At 38.6% G+C, this 19909-nt stretch overlaps 1 protein-coding gene across 3 annotated transcripts in view; it reads right to left on the minus strand.

The window, feature by feature from the left end:
• Positions 1-19909, minus strand: part of CPNE4 (copine 4) — a 253617-nt gene that overhangs the window by 21254 nt on the left and 212454 nt on the right. For all 3 annotated transcript variants that reach the window (XM_068674544.1, XM_068674543.1, XM_068674542.1), the window contains exons 11-12: positions 16910-17043; positions 1827-1881 (exon numbers count right to left, since the gene is read on the minus strand). In XM_068674544.1, the coding sequence (XP_068530645.1) occupies positions 1827-1881; positions 16910-17043 (189 nt within the window). The remainder of the gene's footprint in view (positions 1-1826; positions 1882-16909; positions 17044-19909) is intronic.

Below are 19909 nucleotides of genomic sequence, written 5' to 3' on the forward strand. Positions count from 1 at the left end.
AATAACGAGACTGTTGTTTGGGTCTAACAAACTCAGTACATTGCCAATATGCTCATATGACCCAGGGCATGAATGCCACCAGCTGGTTACTTTGGCTGAGAAAGAAGCTGTCCTGTACTGTGAATGCTCGACTGCCATCAAGCAAACCAGTGAAAAGACTTCACCTGGCACAGTAACATCTTCCTTCAAGCAGTCCTTCAGATAAGTATGTATCGTAGCAGCTGAAAGAATTGCAAGTTTTCCCCAGAGCAATGATGGTCACCTCAAAGGCAGTAGCAGATCCAGCCCCTGCCACACCACCAAGCTGGTACCTTTGTTTACGACAATCACAACAGTACTTGACATTGTCACTAATGGCCAGTACTGGGCCTGAAAGGGCAATCTGTTTGTGATGTATAGACCAGCTCACCCAGTGAACACTGCTACACGACCACTAGTAGAGACCTACACATTTGTGGCAAAGGGATGAATGTTTGAGAAGTAGCTGCTGTGTTTTACTAATGTGTCTGGTAGTAGAGGCTGCTAAGGATGTGTATTCTCCAAAACACTCCCCCTCATACAGCAGAGATGGTTATCAGCTACAGCAGTTGCAACAGATACGCAACAGATACAGATGTTCCATATGCATTTACCACATCAAAATCTCTGTCAAAGTTCTGGAAGCTGCCTCTGATTTGGGGAACCATTAACACTGGTGTTACTTTTCAGGATCACTGCACTGCAAAAACCCTGTCAGGTACAGTCCATTTTTACAGTCCACTTTTTCATAGCAGTGCTTTTTTGCTTAGAAGTCAATGCTGTTTAGACCTACGTTGACTTACCTTAGACACTTGTTTGCAGGACACCTATCAAATTTGCTGTATGTCACTACTGGTATTTCAAGCAGATAACAGACCTGCAAGCCATGAGAACACACTGGTACATTTTTATTCTCACCTGGCCAGTGTTCACCTCTCAGCTGCAGCCACAGCTAAAAGAAGCATCTCAGAGCACGGGATTTGGATGAAGTCTGCATGATTGCAAGTTCAATGATGCTCTTTTCCAGACAGTATCTGAGTTGCAAAATTCCCAGCTAGTTTTTGGTTACTTATTTGTGCAGAGCTACTGTTCTGCCTACTCTCACTCTGCATGTGCAACACAGGATTTGAACTTCTGTCTATTTCTTCTTACGCCTTTTTCTGTTGGATGCTCCTTCTTTTACTCCACTGTCCAACTCATTCCAACACTACCAGGCTGCACATTTATGCTGCCCACAATTAGTTGCATCATCACACCAGATCACTCTTATTTTGTTTTGTTCTGCTTTGTTTAAGAATACCACTTCTCTCTAGTGTGGCTCTTGTATTTCTCTTCCTGGTATTGAAGATGTCTACCACAACACAGAAATTTGTTACTGAGCAAAGCTTTTTTACGGTCTGTATTTTCAGGAAGATGTTGAATCTCTTCATTGTAAAGATGACACTCATAGACACTAGGCCACTCATTGAACCACATCTTACAAAAATGGGCTCTGGCAAAGCAGGGCTCACAAAGTTTCAAAATATTTTTGGCAAGCACTGTTCTGAAATTCAGTTCTCCTCTTGACAGACTAACATCTATTAAAAAAGCTTTGCCAATACCGTGAAATATTTTGGCTGTAACACACTTATTTTAAGTTTAATCTCGATTTCTGTTTTTAGTGAGGTATCACTGGATGAGAAAACCAAATGAAACACAACAAACAAATGGAACTGCTTCCCCCAACCCTTGCTCTGCATCAAACCATTTCTCCCTTATTTTGTACCTCATAAACCAAGGAAATGAGAAAATTTCATTTATGCACCTACTTTGTATTCTGGGGGTATCCTTGCTCCAAATCCAAAGGCTGGGAACATTTTGTCACTGGAAAAGAACAAAGAAGAGTTCCCACAGAGAAATGCATTTTGCTGCAATAAACATTTATTCTTCTGTAAGCATTGATCAAAAATGCAAAGCAGCACAATGGCACAGAAAAGTCTTTTAGGTGAAGAGTCTTACATGGCAGAATGGAAGGGTTACGTATTAGAGAAGGTAGAGTGTGTACTGGCCAGATGGATAAGCAACGTGGGAGATTTTTCAGGTGAACTCCTAGTATGGAAGTTAAAAGCACTTGGAGAACACCAATGAATCAAGATATCTTGCACTTCTCCCACAAATGCAATAACAGACCCATATTACCTTCTCTTATTCACTATTTGGTTGAAGTGTGAGAGGGAGCTGTCTAACAGCCTGTGACAACAGATTTATTTAATATAAATATGGATGTGCTCCCCCAGCTCAAAAAATGGGTTTAGCGAAGAGATGACTGTAATTAAAAGTGTTTGCAAATGCGGGTTCTAACAGTTGTCCAGGTGCAAAAGAGATTTCCTAAAATATTCAAAGATTCACCCCCAGAAACCTGCAAGTTCTGTAAGGCTTTCCACCTCTATCATTAGTACTCCCACTAAAACATGAAATTATTTTCATCAGGCATAGATTAACTGATAACCTAGCAAACGTGGTGGCATGGTAAATTTGCTTCCAAACACTATGGTGAGGTTGTTCCACTCCAATTAGATCTGTAGAGACAAAAAATCCTGATTCAGAGGACCTGGAAGCTTCAAGGCTGTTAATACCCTTTCAGAAATGCAGTAATGTCTCACACAGCCCACGTCCTGTCAAGTTGCCTCTTCCCAGATGGCAATGTAGAAAACAACAAGCTGTAAGGAATGTCTCGTCCCTGAGTCAGCAAAGCGTTTGATCACACACTTGGGGTTAACAATTCACCCAAACATATGCTTAACTCCAAACACATCCTGAAGCCCCTTTGATGTCACTGAACTGTGCTCCAGTGCTCCAATGAATCAAATCCCTCATAGGTTTATCTGATCCTGCTCACAGAGTTTCTGGGCCTTTGGAAAAGTTGAGTTCCTGTCACCATTACTGACACTTTCCGAAATCAAAAAAGGGGCAGCAGCTTCAAGTGACTTTGTGTAGTTCAAGACATTGCCACACCAAGTGTCAAGTGAATAACTCAACTTCCCAGACATACTCAGGACAGAGAACAGCACCCATTAAACTCACCAGGCCATGTTGTCTGGTATAGTCTGTGAAAAGCACCATGACATTTCTGATACAAGCCAGGAAAAATGAGAAAGAAGCCCCCTCCCACCCCGAAGCTGGAGTTGCCACCAACAGATAGAGAAATATTCAGTAGATCACTGGGAAACAGTAATTATTGTCGTCTGATGGCTCAGCTCGCACAATTGTTGTTCTGCTACAAAATTTAGTTGCCACATAAATCTTGGGAGCACAATACTGTGTACCATATGTTACGCTGCGTGACAATGGATCTTGGAAAGGAGGACTAACATAATTTGCATGGTAATGAAACATTTTTTTTCCCGAGATGTCAGAAACAAAGTAGCTGCTGACATTTAATGCTAACCACCTGCTGATAGCTTTCTCTTTGATTAAACACCCCCGGAAGTGGGGAAGCCCTTACAAATAGATACAGATGAGATTTCAGGCACACATTTAGAGGGCAAGAAATAGGAGTCCATTAGAAAAGAGTCTGAGGGGAGAAAAAACCTTGTTTTACGTCAACAATTAAGCCATGGTTGCATTAGAGAATCAAGCCCTGTGGAGCTACAATTTGATTGATCTTGGGTGAGAGCAAATACAGACTAAAACAGTTTTACTTAGGTGGAATGTAAGTAAGTGTCCAAGTTCAATAATGCAATCCAGAAAGCTGACGTGGGCTGCAATTACCCAGCCTGGGAGATGCCCAAACCCATACAGTGACCACATTTGTCCTGTAAAGTTCCTTGAGTGTAAGTGTAGGGAATCTGCAGCTCCATCTTCTGTTCTGCTACAAGTCAGAGACTTGCCCTGAGTGATAGCTGCAGCAGACTGGATTCTCCTGGTGGCAAGACTCCCACTCCCAAGCACCCAGTGTCACATCCCCAACAGGAAGCTATTCTGCACCAGAGGGCTCTTCCACCACATCCTCAGGACGCCCGCCTCCATGTCTGAATCTCCCGTATCTCCTTTTTGAGTAAGAGCCATGTACTGCTACAATTGCCTTGAGACAGAGTAAAGCTTGATCATGTGCACCCTCTAGACGGGACTCCACAGGGCTACATGAACTCCCAGAGAGAAGGGGTGTCCTAACAGCTACTCCCGTGCTTAATGCCTTCTCTCATGTCACTCAGGTAGCACTATGCTCAGTGAGCTTGGCTTCCCCTCGGGAAGATCCTCATTTTCCAGACTTCACACACATAGCCCTGGTATTCTGATTCAAGCTGCTGCGACCAAGGAATTAACTTCCAAACGTTCCCAAAGGTTGACCTTTAAGGGAAGTAATAAGGGAGCCTTTTGATCATCACAAGTGACAATCCTTGCACAAAATAGATGATTATGGTATCCTCTGACAACATCTCTAAACTTGTGGCTGGCAGCTTTCAGAATAAATTCCAATTTTAATGCAAACAACAGTTTTCCTCCTATCACATAAAACTAGGTGTTTAGCTAATATAAATGTCTCACTCTGAAGCAAGTACACTATTTAATGGCTCACTGACATTGTACAAAGTAACCCTCTCTAGTCTTGAGATACAAAGACATGGGCATTGTCAAATCATTGCCCTCAGGCCACTTAAGGACTTTTGACCTGTTTTGTTTAAATGTGGCCAGAAAGTCCCTGGCACATGCAAGTAAATTGCCAGCACTGCCCTGCTGGAGACAGACTGCCAACAGGACAGGAGAGGAAGTGGAAAAACGGAGATTCTACAAAACCTCAAATTTACAAAATCAATCAAGAAAAGGTGGATCCTGGCAGAATCTTTACAAAATTACTCTCTTGCATTGTCTTCACACTTTATACAGTTCTGTGTTTTACACAAGTTCCCTTGAAAATTAAAACTTGGCATAACTTCTTTTAAAAAAATGAAGTACTTGACATGAAGATGAGAAGAAAAAAAAAAAACAACAAAAAAAAACCATTGGATTTTGACTTTTATATTTGGTTATGTAAGGGCTGTGACTAGTCATGCAAGCATAGATGTATATGACTGCTTGTACATTTTCCTGTCAAACAGGCATATATTACTGAAAGATACCAAAGACTGAACAGATCTGGATTATACCCTGAATGTAAAATCAAGGACCGTGTTCAGGTTCAGTGTTTGTATTGGTAAATGTAAATTAATGAGCTGGATTAATGTCAGGGCTAAAAGACTGCAGTCTTCTAAGCAGATATATAACCAATTAAAGACTCTGAGTAACACCTCAACAGTAACATAATGCACAGGAGAGAATGACTTCTGAAAATGTCCCGTATTGTCCTTTTGGAACAATGCTCAGTTTTAGTCACCCATTCTTCAAGCTATCTAGTGGAAACAGAGGAAGCACAATGACAAATCAATACATTAATAGGGGCACAGGAGAGAGCTTTCAGTAAGCTGTACTGCACAGAAGGGAGAAGAGACTAACAAAGGAAATAGTAAGGTTTTGTAAATTGGTAAGTGATACAGATAATGATACCTTGTTCTGTTTCACTAGGAGGCCAATGGTAACTGGAAGGTAAGAAATATATTTAAAGATAAGAAGACAAAAGAATGAACATTCTAAAAATCATGTCTCATTAACTGCTGGTGCCCTCTGACATAAAGTATCATTGAGACCTGGAGTTCAGCTTTATTCTGAGGATTTTCTTTTCCTAGTAACAAGGAACAGTATTTAGATGAAATTGCTTCACTGGGTGAAATTATTTTATAATCAGGAATTACAGAGTCTTTTGCAACTTCCTGTGAAGCTGCTGGCTTAGATGATGCTGGAGATAGAGCTGGCTACTCATCAGTGTGACAACACCTGTACTCAGAAAGGAAAACAAGAGCTGCCAGGACTATGTTATCTGGAGATTAGTTCCTTTTTAAAATCTAAATTGGGAACCTAATTTCTTATTGCATGGAGTAAATGTAGGGGGAAAAATGGCCTATATTTTTCTATATGCCACTTATTCATTCTGAAAAATGAACTTCTGGCTAGCCACACAGGTGGCTTCTTAAAGAGCCTCAGCATGAAAACCTGCTCTCTTTATACTGGAGCAATATAGTTGCAGTAGTTGTACTAAAGATACAGTTAAAGAGGAAGAAAAAGAAACACTGGGAATATAAAAGCAACACTAAAAACCCATTTTTGGTTTCAAGCAACCAGGAATCTTAAATTGGCAGCTCTTTGAGATTCTTGCAAGGAATATACCTGTTTAGCATCCCTGGGTATTAAGCTGTCACTTGTAATTTCAGTTTGGGGTCAGAACAGAATTACCAGGAAGATATTTTTAAAGTGCAACACTAGATGCAGCAAAATCAATTACTTTGCCTTTCATTTTCAATTCCAGTCTTAAAAGAATAAACCATGAATCTCCTCTGGTCTACACGCTTTTCCAGTGATAAAATTAGATATTTTTCCTCTGTTAAAAAGAAATTTGAAATTGCCATAATAAAAGGGGAATACCTGTTATACATTTAATTGAGAGAAGTGTGAATGGGGTGGGGAGGGAGAGGAGAGAATGGGGAGAGGAGAGGACAGGAGAAGGGAAGGGGAGGGAACAGGAAAGGGGGAGAAGGAAAAGGAAAAGAAAAATGAGAAAACAGAAAATGACACAAACAAAATAAAGCCATATCTAAACTCAATTAAAATTGCAATCTTTCATGTTCAAGGAGTGAACTGGAAGAAAATGAGCTGAATTAAGTGTTTCTTTTCTAAAGCATATGAATGAATCATGTTCCTGAGTGTATTATTTAGTACTTAGAAGGGCTTGATGCCAGTAGATTCTGAATCATGACAGCTTACAGGGATTAGCAGCAGTTCCAAAGAAGATACAGAAATCATTTGAAATATTTAAACTTCTTCAGTTCCTGCTTTGCAAGCAGAGCTAGGTAAATAAAGGACATGATCTGTATGATCATATAGGGCCAAAAAAAACTGTTTGAGAGGAAGGGACAAGAGCCCATCTGCTTCACCCCCTGCAGTCCTGCACACCCACTCTCACTCCTCCCGGGTGTGTAGGGATAGAGCCAGGCTGTGGTCCAGCTCTGTCTGCCCCCCGCCTGAGTCAGAACGACCAGAAGAGTTTGGCAGCAGCAGGGTTTCCTCCCCTAAAATTGTATTCTGGAGTAGCAGGAATGAACCGATCCTCATACATCTTGGTAACAAAACAGAGCTAGGAGCATGCAAATCAATAGCGAGTCACTGCAACAGCTACGCTGTTTGGTCTGTCATAGACAGAGATGCTACACAATCATGCTGCAAAATCCTTACATTTAAATTCATTCACTATCTTTAATTACAGCTCTTAGTCACCTTAGGGGAGCTAGAATCTGCTGAACACTGAGAAATAGATACTGTCATGTAATTGGGTTTCAAGAATATGAGAGAAGTGCCTGTCTCACCTGCAAGGGAATAATTAATGAAGCAGGGGATACAAATTCCCTGAAGCTAACCGCTGAAAGGCATCAACACGAAATAACTAACAAAGCCAAGTCCAGGTACAATAGATTTAAGCTTCCCCTTTTTAACATTTGAAGAACAGCAAAAGCAGCTCTGCAGGGTAAAAATAGAAAGCAAACTCAGAAATTCCTAGACTGGGGAAAAGTAAATACAGAAAAAAAAAAATCATCAGAGCTTGAGAGAGGAGTAGGTTAAGCAAAACAAAATGGCAATAAGATATATTACTTACTAGAAGAATAACTTAATAAAATGGCATATTCAGGAACCAAAATGTCATGCCTCCCTGTTAGATGACAAATAAATTGCAATGACCTGATTTATATGACCCAATTCAGTAAAACTTATCTTGAAAAAGTGGAATGTCATAAGTGGGAGTAAAGTAGGGAAGGGGATGCTGCAGGCTACACTGAGTTACATTTAACTTATGAAATCCAGGCAGTTTCCAGGTAATTCTATGAATTGTAAGAGGTTGTCAGTATGTCCTTGTAGCTTCCAAAACCTTAACTATAGTAAATTGGCCATGTGGCACCATATATGGAAAACTGTACCATGACTGACGAGGTCATTCTTACACAGACTGTAATTTTGGAAGGTTAAAACTTAACATGATTTTAAGATTTCACTAGGCAGCAGGTTGCTCCCATCACGTAACATGCAGATCATGGGGAACCTCAAACAAAACAGTGCTAGGGCCCTTCCTTCTCGAAGCACAAGTGTAGCTTTCCAGTTTGAGGGTGTACTGCATTAAGCAACCTCCAGAACAAAAGCTTTGCTAACTAATTTTGTCATTTTTTACAAATTACAGTGAAAATGGTTGGTCAGAGACTTTTCTCTGCAAACAAATTCTATCAGAAAAATGTCTATGTATAAGGGATGTGCTGGGAAGAAGGGAATACAGGTCTGTGTTGGCATAAGTATGCAGGGAGGTGCTAGGAGAGAAATTTCTCATCAAATGCTCTCAGGATACAAATGAGCTTTCTAGGATGAGTGTAATAAAACTGTTACAGAGATTATATTGTGATTTAATGTGACCAAACGAGTAGTTGATGTAATTTTACTAAAATCAAAATGACATCCAGTCAAAATGAAGAACATTATCAAAACATGCCTCAGTAAAAGTTTAAGTGAAATATACTGATAACTAAACACTCAGCTAGGCATCACTGAATATGCAGGAGGAAACAGTGAAATGCTCTTTGTTCTCTGCTGATTTGGAATCTCTGATCAAGGCTGATTTCACATTAATTTGAAAGGGATGGTGAGAATTAAGGGTTGCCCATTTTTAACTGAGCGCGATATGATCCACAAATACCCTGCTTAGGTCTACTCAGGCAAAAGGTGTCCAGTTTCTCCAAAAAGAAGTAAACATGCAAGAGATTTAGAAGATGGTATTCATTTATGGACTGATGGGTTTTCAAATGGGAATAATTGACAGCTTTGCTACATGCTATTATAGAGCGGATGAGCAGAATAATTACATCCTTAACAATGCAGGGAGGAAATTCATGCTTCTGAAATTGTGGAAATGGTTGTGTTGATTGCAAATGTACCAGATACCAAACTGCTGGCACATTTGACATCAGGAAAAATGGCACAACAAACTGCTATCTCCTTTATATATGCTTACATATTTATACTTATTAATACTTATTTATATGAATATCTAGTCTCTACACCACTAGGTGAACTGGTATTTCAGCCAGTTTGTAGGGTTTTGTATTTCAAGTCATTGTCTTCAGAAAGAGATGCTGACAGAGAAATCACAAAGGTACCAGTCTGCATAGTACTGGCAAAGTGTCAACTACTGCACGGAACAAAGCAGTAGTTCTCCTCTCAGAGGAGAAAAAAAATAGTAAAGACTGCCTAGAAAAGCCCTGCAGAAGGTTCTGATTTTGATGCATCCACCAGCTGACAGAATGCAGCAGGGTGGAGGAATAGCACACAGAGGAAGAAGTTGTTTTGATAAGAAACTTGGAAGGAACTGCTCATGACTGATACACTGACACAGGCAGTGACTGCCTGGCAGAACAGGCAGTGTAAAGAAGACACAAAGATGAAAACTTGGTAAGGGAAAAGGCGGAGCTGTAAAAACTGACAGTATCTGACCAGATACAGGGCAGCTGCAGAATCATATATACATATAAGTATATGAATATGAACTGTTATGAAATCCCCGTCCCAACACTGTTACAGTAGACTAAATCTCCTGTACTAATTCTTGGGATAAAAGTGGTGACTGTAGAAACTCCTCTTTGGCATCAGTCACCAAATGTAAGTCAGCAGACACTGCAGAGGCAAACCCTAAATATGTGTATGCAGGTACTATATAATCGTACCAACCTAGGTCTTCAACTGTTAAATCCAAGGGTTTTCAATCCAGCTTGGTGATTAAAAGTATTAGCAAGCCCTTTTTTTCCTGTGCAGTTCTAGTTCTGGGTTATCCAAATACTTCAGCATGTTTACCCACACCAGAGATGATGCTTAATGATCAATGTAAGCTACAAGTTTTTCTTTATAGGCTATTGTTCTCCTGTTTTTCTTTTGTTTTCTGTCTATGTAAATTTGGTCCTATTAAAGCACTAAATAAAAAGATTCATGTCTTTTCCCCCATGGTTTTTAAATTTGTTTAGATATGCTAATCAGCTTTTTTGCTTAATAGCCTCCAGAAAGGTTGTTTCTGTAATTAAAGTGATAAAGAGATATGCTAAATAATTAACCATATTTTTTATTTATTGATCTGCATGGGTAGATTAAATTTTAACATCTATGGCTCTACACAGTGATTTCATTAAAATTCAATGTTGCATGTAGTGCCAGTTATTCTAGGCATCAATCTTTTGTCCCGGTTTTAATGAACTACTATTATATTACCATCTCAACCAAAGGAAGTTCCTGCTTTTCTCCTCGTCTCTGCCCAAATTACGTCAAGGTATTTAATTCAGAGCCCGCCAGACAAGTAACTCTCTCAGACTCTTCATCGACAAACCCAGACACAGCTTCGGGATGAATGACCTGGTAAGTAATTCTCAGGGACAAGGCTCCAGAAGTAAAAGAAAAACAAAACACACTGCAAGGTTTAAACTCTGGAAACTTTTTTCCACCTAAAGCCTCAATTCAGAACACTGCATTTAGTTACCTACCGACCTTTGTATCTGGGACCAGTTGTACTGATTTATACAAATCTTCTGCAGCACGTAGTGCATCATATATACCTTGTCCTCTTCCTTCTTCGTAACTGTCCACTGCTGCTTACCTCAGGAAATGTGTTTCTGGGATAGATGGACTTTCTACCTGACTTAGTTTGACTGCCCTTAGTTTTTTCCTTTGTTAGATCTTCACAGAAAGGGATGTGCTGGACCGGGAACTCTTTCTCCTTTCAAAATTTTCCTTCTTAATTTTCAAGTGCACTTTACTGCATGAAGGAATGAAGCTTTTGTACATGATTTTCAATCAGAGTGAATGCACTCCCTCAGGCCTAAAATACTGGAGAAGAAAAAATAACTAGCAAATTTTGCATTCTGTTAGCTACTGCTGCAATTCATTGATTGCAGAATTCATTGATTGTTGAAACTCTGACTGACAACAGGACTTTCTTTCCTATCTTTTGTGGAATGTGGCCAGTCTGAATATTTTAGAGATATTCTACACATAAATTATTTCTATATTTTGTAGGAGTAATGTACTCTCTGCCCATTAGTGACCTTTAGGGATATTGCTCGACAAGTGTGTTTTACACAAGCAGTTTATTTGTTAACACACAATCTTAGCATAAATGTTAGTTTTAGGGAGCTAATTGAGTATTTAAAGACTTTATTTGCCTAAATGAAAAAGGACATTAGTGTCAGGAAATAGATAAAATTTATTTACTACATGTTTCAAGGGCTATTGGGAAAAAAAGAAAAAAAAAAAAACAACAAACAAAAAAGCAATAAAATTCAGTATTTTTAAGAGTTAACATGTATTTAAAATAATTAAGAACTAACTTTTGAAATATATTTTGAATACAAATTAAATGAGGACCAATTTTATGGTATCATTTTACAGAACTATGTAGTAGAACGCATAGAAACATGAGCTGAATGTGTAGATCAGAACAGGGGTTGACCATCAAGAATGGGAAATTCCACAAATATCCAATGTATCAAATGCTTTAAGTATTTGAAAATATACTTTAAGTATTTGAGTATAAAATACTTTAAGTATTTGAAAAGATCTTCTGTCTTTTTCAAAGTAGAAGCATTGATTTGACCATATAATAGCCAACTCTCACTTCTGTGAGTGCTTTTTATTAATCCCGTAAAGACTTCTGAATTTACGTACAAATGTGTGTGTAAAAACTAATCATAAAGATGATCCACGTAAATGGGAGATACTGAACAGTGTAACATTTGGGTGTGGGAGGAACAATTAGCAGGAAAGTTCGAATTCAGTAAAACTCTTAACTCCATCTTTGTGCCACCTATATTTTGCATAATACTTCAATGTTTGCTTGAGTCAGGCTAAATTCAATGAGATTAGATAATAAGCTCTAGTGTCTTGCTGAATCAGGACAGAGATTTTAATGCAAAAATAAATATTTAATGTTACATAACAAGATTCTTAATAAGCAGAAGGGAACGGTAAGCTACTAACTGCAGAAATCAGATTTCAAACAGAATCAGATTTTGCAGGTTGTGCCATGAGCTTCACTCACAATACCATCATTAAAACCTGTAATAATGTAACATAATTGAGGAAGTATTTAAGCTTTTAGCACTCTGTGTATGTAACAGCATTTATTATAAAAAGGAAGCTATTTTCAGCCCCTTTCCAACCCATTTTCAGGTTGGAAAGAATGAAAGATGAGCTGCACTCATGGCTAGTTGGTTGTATTCCAGCACTGGTAAAACAAATCTTCAAGATCAAAGGGCCAGCCATTTTAATAAACAGTGTGCACTACTGTTTTTGTGACTTATGGCTTTGATCTGCAGAGAGGGAAGCTATAAAATAGCACAAAAGAGAAATGGATTTTTTACTGCATGGTTAAGTGCTAACCATACATATTACATATATGTTTATCTAATATATATTGTACATATACCTATACATTTATACTGATAATGGGAAAAAAAAACTCTAGGCGTATACCTTGGTATAGAGCTCTACGTGCTTACATGTGAGACCACAGCAAAACTACACCTATCTGGGGAAAAGTACTTGTTTTATCTAGAGACAGAAGTTTTCACAGAAGTTTCCAGATTGTGATACTGGGAACAGGCTTAGGCACATGCCAGTGTATGTGCTGAGGGCACATCCCAGTACAATTCGGGTGCTGGTTCTTGCCTACAAAAGCAGCTGTGCTTTACTTTGAGGCTTACAGGCATGGTCTTCCCACTGTTACTCAGACTGTGCATCCTCCTGCAGAGCACAGGAGCTCTGTCCCTGTCCACATGCTTCAGTTTCTTTTGATAGAAGCCAGGATGTGTGAAGGTGATGGGAGAAGAGGTAGGCCAGGTCCTGATTTGCAGTCAGGACACAGCCAACCCTTCTGCTGGGACGGAGCGGGAAGAAAGCATTCCCTGATTCCCCAGTTTAGCCATAGGCTTCTCTGTCTTACAAAGAATTGTTGTTCTATGCTGAACATGAGCAGTTTCATGATGCAAAGGAAGAGCATTTGGGGAGCAGTTGCCATGGAGAACAGGAGCCATTTAAAGTTATTATCACATATCTTACAGAGATTCATGTTTTACATGACGTAAGATCTTGGTTCACAAGTCTGATATTTTAACTGTTGAATGATTTTGTCTTTCCTCATGCCTGGGTATTCAACTAGTAGAATCTTTCAAATACACCTACCATCCATCCTCTAAAAGTTGCACTCTCTTGAATGGGTCCAAAATGAAGGGTTGGACAAAACCACCGTGCAGAGTTGGTGAAGGTAAGAAGAGAAGTCCTAAGCCAGCTGTAGTGCACGAGGGGACAGCTATAACCTCATCTGTCATATACATTTGGCAACTCATTGCTCAAAACATGTAGAGGGAACTCATGCACATTTAGCAGTGATAAAGTAAACTGATTTTTTAGAATCCTAGCAAGGCTGATACTGCCGGTAGGGAGAAATCGCTTCATTTGACTTCTGATCCAGAGAACACAGTACTAAAATTACTGAGGTAAAGAATAAATTTGGAACGAGGCAGAAGCAATTCCTTTTGATACCAAATACTTCAGTGCCCAATGATTTTTCATCATTTTCATCTGTTTCTCTATGCCACAAAAAAGGCTGAATAGACCTGCTTAATTTCGAGACAAAATTGTAACAGTGATATAATTCTTTATATAAAAGAAAGCTTGTGGAAATGCTTAAATGGATATGTATATTTCTCACTTATTGCTTTATTATGTCCTCTTTTAACATTCATGAGTAATTTATCTTAAAATAAATTATTCTCCTTGGAGCTGTCTGCTTATTTTACCCAATAGTTTCAGTAATAAGTTTTTATGCATTTTCCCCCTTCCAGTATTTCAAACTACATTTTAGAGCCTAACTCCTTAAAACTAATGAATGTTTCTTCTTTTATGATCCATTGCTGTTGTTGCTTAGCCACTGATTATATCACGTACAAACTTTATCTTCTCTCTTATGACAAATGTTGTTATAGTCTGAAACAATTCCATCACATAAAAAGTATTAAGTCTTTTGTGCCGGTGAACAGCTCTTACATTTCCTGTACCATTATCAGATTGGCCTATTCCTTCAGGACTGCAGCGTTTCCACAATCAGGTAAATAATCAAAGTCTATTTCTCATTCTCTGAATATTGCTGATGAAAGAATGAATGTTATTCTTTCATGCTTAACTACGCAGAGCAGGGCTATTCATTTAACTGTTTCAGGAATCCCTGAACCATGAAGATAAATGGCTTTTGGATGAGCAGGGATTATTCCACTGTATCAAGGGATGCGAGGCAGCACTTAATTTGGAGGATTAACTACTTAGGGTTACATTATGTTAGGCTGATATGTACAGAAACCTACTTTATGAGAAGACTTGGCTTGAATGCATTTTCTGTGGTTTGGACTGAAACGATTGCTGGGTACAAATTATAAAATTTCAGGTAAGACCACTGCCATCTTTGTAGGCTTGTTTTTTAATCTTACTGAAGACATGTCCCTGTGCAAATGATGAACATTCTGGCTCTAAACAGCCTTTAGGTTCAATGAACCCCCGCTTTTCACTTCTGTCTGATCTTTACCTGGGAACATAATGCTTCCTTCAGCATTTGAAGCACAACTGAGCTCATTGGAGCACTAATGGAACTGTGCCACATTACAGATTTTCGACTGAATTTGAAACTCATTTTTTTAAAAATTGTAAATACGGAAGATTTCACAGAATCACAGAATGGTTGAGGTGGGAAGAGACCTCTGGAGATCATCTAGTCCAACCTCCCTGTTCAAGCAGAGTCCCCTAGAGCACATTACTCAGGATCGTGTCCAGCTGGCTTTTGAATATCTCCAGGGAAGGAGACTCCACAAGCTCTCTGAGCAAGCTGTTTCAGTGCTCACACACCCTCAGGGCAAAGAATTTTTTCCACGTATTCAGACAGAACTTCCTGTCTTGCAGATTATGCCCATTGCCTTTTGTCCTTTTGCTAGGCATCACTGAGAAGAGTCTGGGAATATTACACACAAAACAAACTCCTACATAGAACCTAAAATTACTCTGTGAGAACGTTTGGTTCTCTTGTTTTCTTTACAGAAATTATTATAAGGTTTAATTTCCAGTTTATTGGATCCAACACATGCAAGTATAAAGAAGAGGTTCTCATTTGGCATTTTTCCTCAGAAATCACTGACCATGATGAACCAACTTGTCCATGGGAATGTATTTATTGTGTCAGAACTTGAGAGCATGTATCAGTCAAACACGTGCCAGAAAAGTGACACTTCCCCAGGACAAGAAAATCTGGATTTTGTTCACTCCTAGTCCATAGCTTGTAGGGCCTTAGTTGTGCTGACTGGCAGCAAGAGGAATTTTTTGTAGCACAATAGAAGTGAATTAAGCTGATGATTTCATTTTAAAATGGCTAGTATTTTTCATATTGATTAGAATATGCTATATTCCTGATTTTTGGATAAATATCTCCATACAGGAGGGTCTGGGTCACTTAACTATTTCATTTTCTTAACAAATGCACCTTAAGTGGTGAAATAAATAAATAAAAACAATCTGTGTGCATGAACCAGCTCTTGTTTCTTATTCCTTTCATTATTTTTTAGTATACCAATCCACTGAATTTATTAGTGGATTAATTTAATAGCATTTATTAAATTAATGGATAATCACTGTGGAATTATCAGCTCACTTACAATAAAATATTAATTTTCTCAGACTCATTGACTACATTTGACCACCAAATTCTTACAGAAATTGTATCAGGGCAGTATTTTCTTCATTCTGTTTCAAGAAGGCATTTCATTACCATGCAAATGGCAGTGCCTCTGAGCAGGCTAATTAGCATATGCGACATGTAACATATAAACCACGGAATTAAGTCCCTCCACAATTTATACAGAAAGTATAATCAAATTTGACTGGAAATACCATTGTTTTTTTTGAGATCTGGCATTTACACACGGCAAAGTGGTGGGTGGATGTCTATTACATGTGCAAAGATGAGAAAGAATAATTGTGTAAGATACTATGCATCACCAGCAAAGAAAGAACATTTAAAGGAAATGTACTTGGTAATTAGATTAATAATGGGCAATTAATCTGATAGAGACAGACAGCCTATTCAAAAGCAACAGAAGTACATAATGTAATCAAAGCATATTTGGCCCAATTACTTGCATTTGTTTATTTATTTACTGTCGTGTTGTGTGCACATATTATCGGTACCTTTTAATATTAATTTTGGAAGATATTGCAATATTTGAGAAGCTAACAGAACACTGAAGAAGACCACAAATTTAAATCTAAGAACAGACATGGCCCCTAAGCAGCTTAAGCAACAACAAATTTAGTTTCAGATATGAAATCTTGGGAACACTTTCATGTAGGATGGCGCAAACCATACTCCCAAGCGTATGAGAAAGGATGCTGTCAGCAACTGCGAAACAGGCTTCAAGCCTAATACAAATGAAAAATCCACTCAAACATGTAATTTTGGCAGGTGGATAGAACCTCAAAACTTAGCAAATATATCAGCCAAACACCAGACCTTTCATTGCCATGAAACTAATCTAAACCCACTGTCACTCTCAACATTGTGGTATGGTACACTAAACTTTCTGTCATGCAGTCATTTCTCTTATGTGACTAAACATGGAGCTACTGCAGCTGGCAGTAGGCAGTCATTGATTTCACACTGTGAAAACACTTTCTAAAGACATCTCTGTTATCAAATGTGGTTATTTACCTGTCATAGTCTTGGCAAATCTCCCCAACAGCTACCAAAGCTTTCAAGTACTCATTGGGTTGATAGGGGTGGATATAGTGCAGTGAGCAGCTGTTCCTAGGATCACCATTGGATGCGGTGAAATCTATAGCTACCTGGAATAGAAGAAAAGTCAATGTGTTGTGGTGCTGTTCTGGGAAAGAGTATAGCCACATGAAACATTTATCTTTACCAAAACCAATTTTCTGCAGAGACTGCAACCTTAAAGCAAAGGTCATTTCACAGTGTACTTAATCAAATTTGAATGAGGATAGTAGCAATAACTATTTCTAAAAGTATACAGCAGCTAATAAAATAAGAGTTAATAAAACTAAAATGGTATAACTAGAAAAAAAAAAAGCTGGATAATTATTCTATGTGGGGAATTATGCTCTAATAAAAATGAATCAAATTATCTCTAGGTTCTCAAACTTAATTAAATTATTCCAGCTCAGGTAACGTTCAGGACATAAACGTCGTGCAGATAAAATGTCCCTAGAGAGTTAAAAATTCTACTCAAACTATAAATCAAAACTCCATTCAGGCACATTTCATAGCTATTTTGTACCTTCTTGTGTCTGTAATAATATTCTCAGTGTCTACAGTAAATACTCTGGTGGACTTTTTTATCTTCAAAGCATCTTCTAAGCACTAAATAATTAACCCTCCCAATTTCACAGATGATAGCAAGCTTAAAGGTGAGCTGCAGGATGAAAATACAGCTTCAATCCTGCACAGATTTTTGTGTTGAAAAGCCTCATGGGAGGCTGTGGGAAGCATTCAATGCCAAAACAAATATATTAAAGAATCCTTTTAAAATTAATTTCTCCCTTTTAAAATTCCATTTATCTTTCTCACTGAAGAGATAATCTTGCATGCATTTTTCTGTGATATGACTGGCATGGATTGGAAAGCTCTTTCCTGAATTTGTGATGTTGCTTTCAAGGAATTCCGAAGAGGAGCATCAAGAAAACCATCTGGTCTCTTAGAGGGAACAAAGCCATTTACAAACTTCCTTACAATTTTGTTCAGTGACCTCTTCCTCCAAAAACCCCGCTATATCTGGATCTTCAATAGCTACAGATGTACTGAATTCAGTTTGTAGTTCTACTGTGCAGTTGAAATGTAAGGGGCTTTCTGAGGGCTGCAAAAAGAACTTTGAAAGTCCCAGCTTGCCCCTGCGAACGTGCACCTTCCCCAGCTGGAGTCTGCTTGGCACGGGGAAGACTATTTTACACAGCTATAAAATGAAAATGAAACATGACATCTTCATTCTCCCTTAAAAAAGACACAGTCCTGAAAGTTTTTTGTTGCTGTTGCTGGAAGCTAAAAGAGAAGTATCATGCTGCATCAACTCAATATGGCTGTTCCCTACCTTTTCTGATTTTCCATGGCTAACTCTTGGCTGAAGAAAAATATGTCTCACTGGGCTCTAGTTAGCTTGCAAATCCCTTTGTCATCTTGATCAACTACAAGCCTCCCATGCTCCACAGTGTGTCAGTCAGGAGATGTAAGCTTGATCTGGCTTGCAAACAAAGTAATCTTTCACCTTCACTCCCCTGCTCATTGCTCAAGCACTGGAGCAGTAAGCCTGGTAGTTTTCCACATAGATCTTTTTCCCAAAGTGACAGCTTGATTTAACTTGAATAAATCAACAGGAAACCCCTGATGTTTTAACCTGCCTGCATATACGTAACTATCTGTGCCACAGCTGTCAGAAATGAGCAAGAAACTCTAGTGGTTTGTGAAACCTAAGGTAAATACATGGATAATTGAATGGATTAGCATAGTTTTGGGGTGTTTATTTAAATGCTCATGTTATGAATGTTCATACTCTGATGCACTATACTTGATATTGATCCAAAATTTGGTTCTCTAAGGAAAGACAAAAGATGACCATTGTTACTTGTCATGGTTCCAAAACAACAACACAGATCCCTTCTCTTTTAGCATTACCTGACAGTACTGAGATCTTGTGCAAATAAGTAGGAGAAGAATTAGAAATACGAAGTTAGCATAACACAGGAACTAGGCTAAGATCACAAATAAGCTATTCTTGTGATCAGCAAAGCAGGAATCCTTTTTACAGTGCAGAGATTTGATTCCTGTCAGTGTATCTTTAAACATACTAGTTCAAATGTACAAGTCATCTTCCCACATCTAAATTAAAACCTAATATAGCAATAACTCTTAGCACTTATTTTTTTTTCTCAGTCTTGTAAAAGGGTGATTTTCAATGCACTGAAAATATCCTGTAGAGGTAGGATCCCCTGCTAGATCTGTCAGCAAAGAATCAGCCTGTCCAATACCATGACCTGTCTAAGAGAGAATCTGTCCAATATATCTTTCTATTATAGTTCCTTTTATGCATAGTACACATCCTTTCTGCTGTATTTCCTAAAGTGATGAAAATGTCTTCTGACTACAGACCCATTTGCACTGCCAGCTTCTGAATATTTCTTGTACAGCAGGGAACACTGTCTGATAAGAGATACGGTGTGCTGCAATAAGTGCTGAATAAAAGTAATGGCCTGGAATCAGCACTATTGATCTCTGAAGATGAAGGCTTCTTAATAAACGGTTTTAAAGTGAAGGAAAAGTTTACTTGGGTTTTTCAGAGACATTCTTTCTAACTACAAACTATGTTCCTACAATGGATGTACAAATTATCCAAAGAACACACAGCATGATGTTACCATAGCCCTCATCAGTGCCTTAAATGAGCAGGTACATCATACTACAGCTTTCTGTTACCAAATCTATACTTAGCTTCCCAGTTTCCCTCCCACAACAAGTGCCCTTTCAGATCACGGCTGCATCGTGCTGACTGTACATGGCATGAACTCAATGGAAATGTCATTAACATTAAGGCAACACCAACAGTAAATGCACTGGGACAGTTTCAAACAATTCCAGATCCAATGTCCCGTTCCTATCAGAAGGAATGGAAATCTGGAAAGGTGGAAGGCATAGGCCTGATCT

The sequence above is a fragment of the Anas acuta genome, chromosome 2 (assembly GCF_963932015.1).
Source record: "Anas acuta chromosome 2, bAnaAcu1.1, whole genome shotgun sequence".
Classification (NCBI taxonomy): Eukaryota; Metazoa; Chordata; class Aves; order Anseriformes; family Anatidae; genus Anas; species Anas acuta.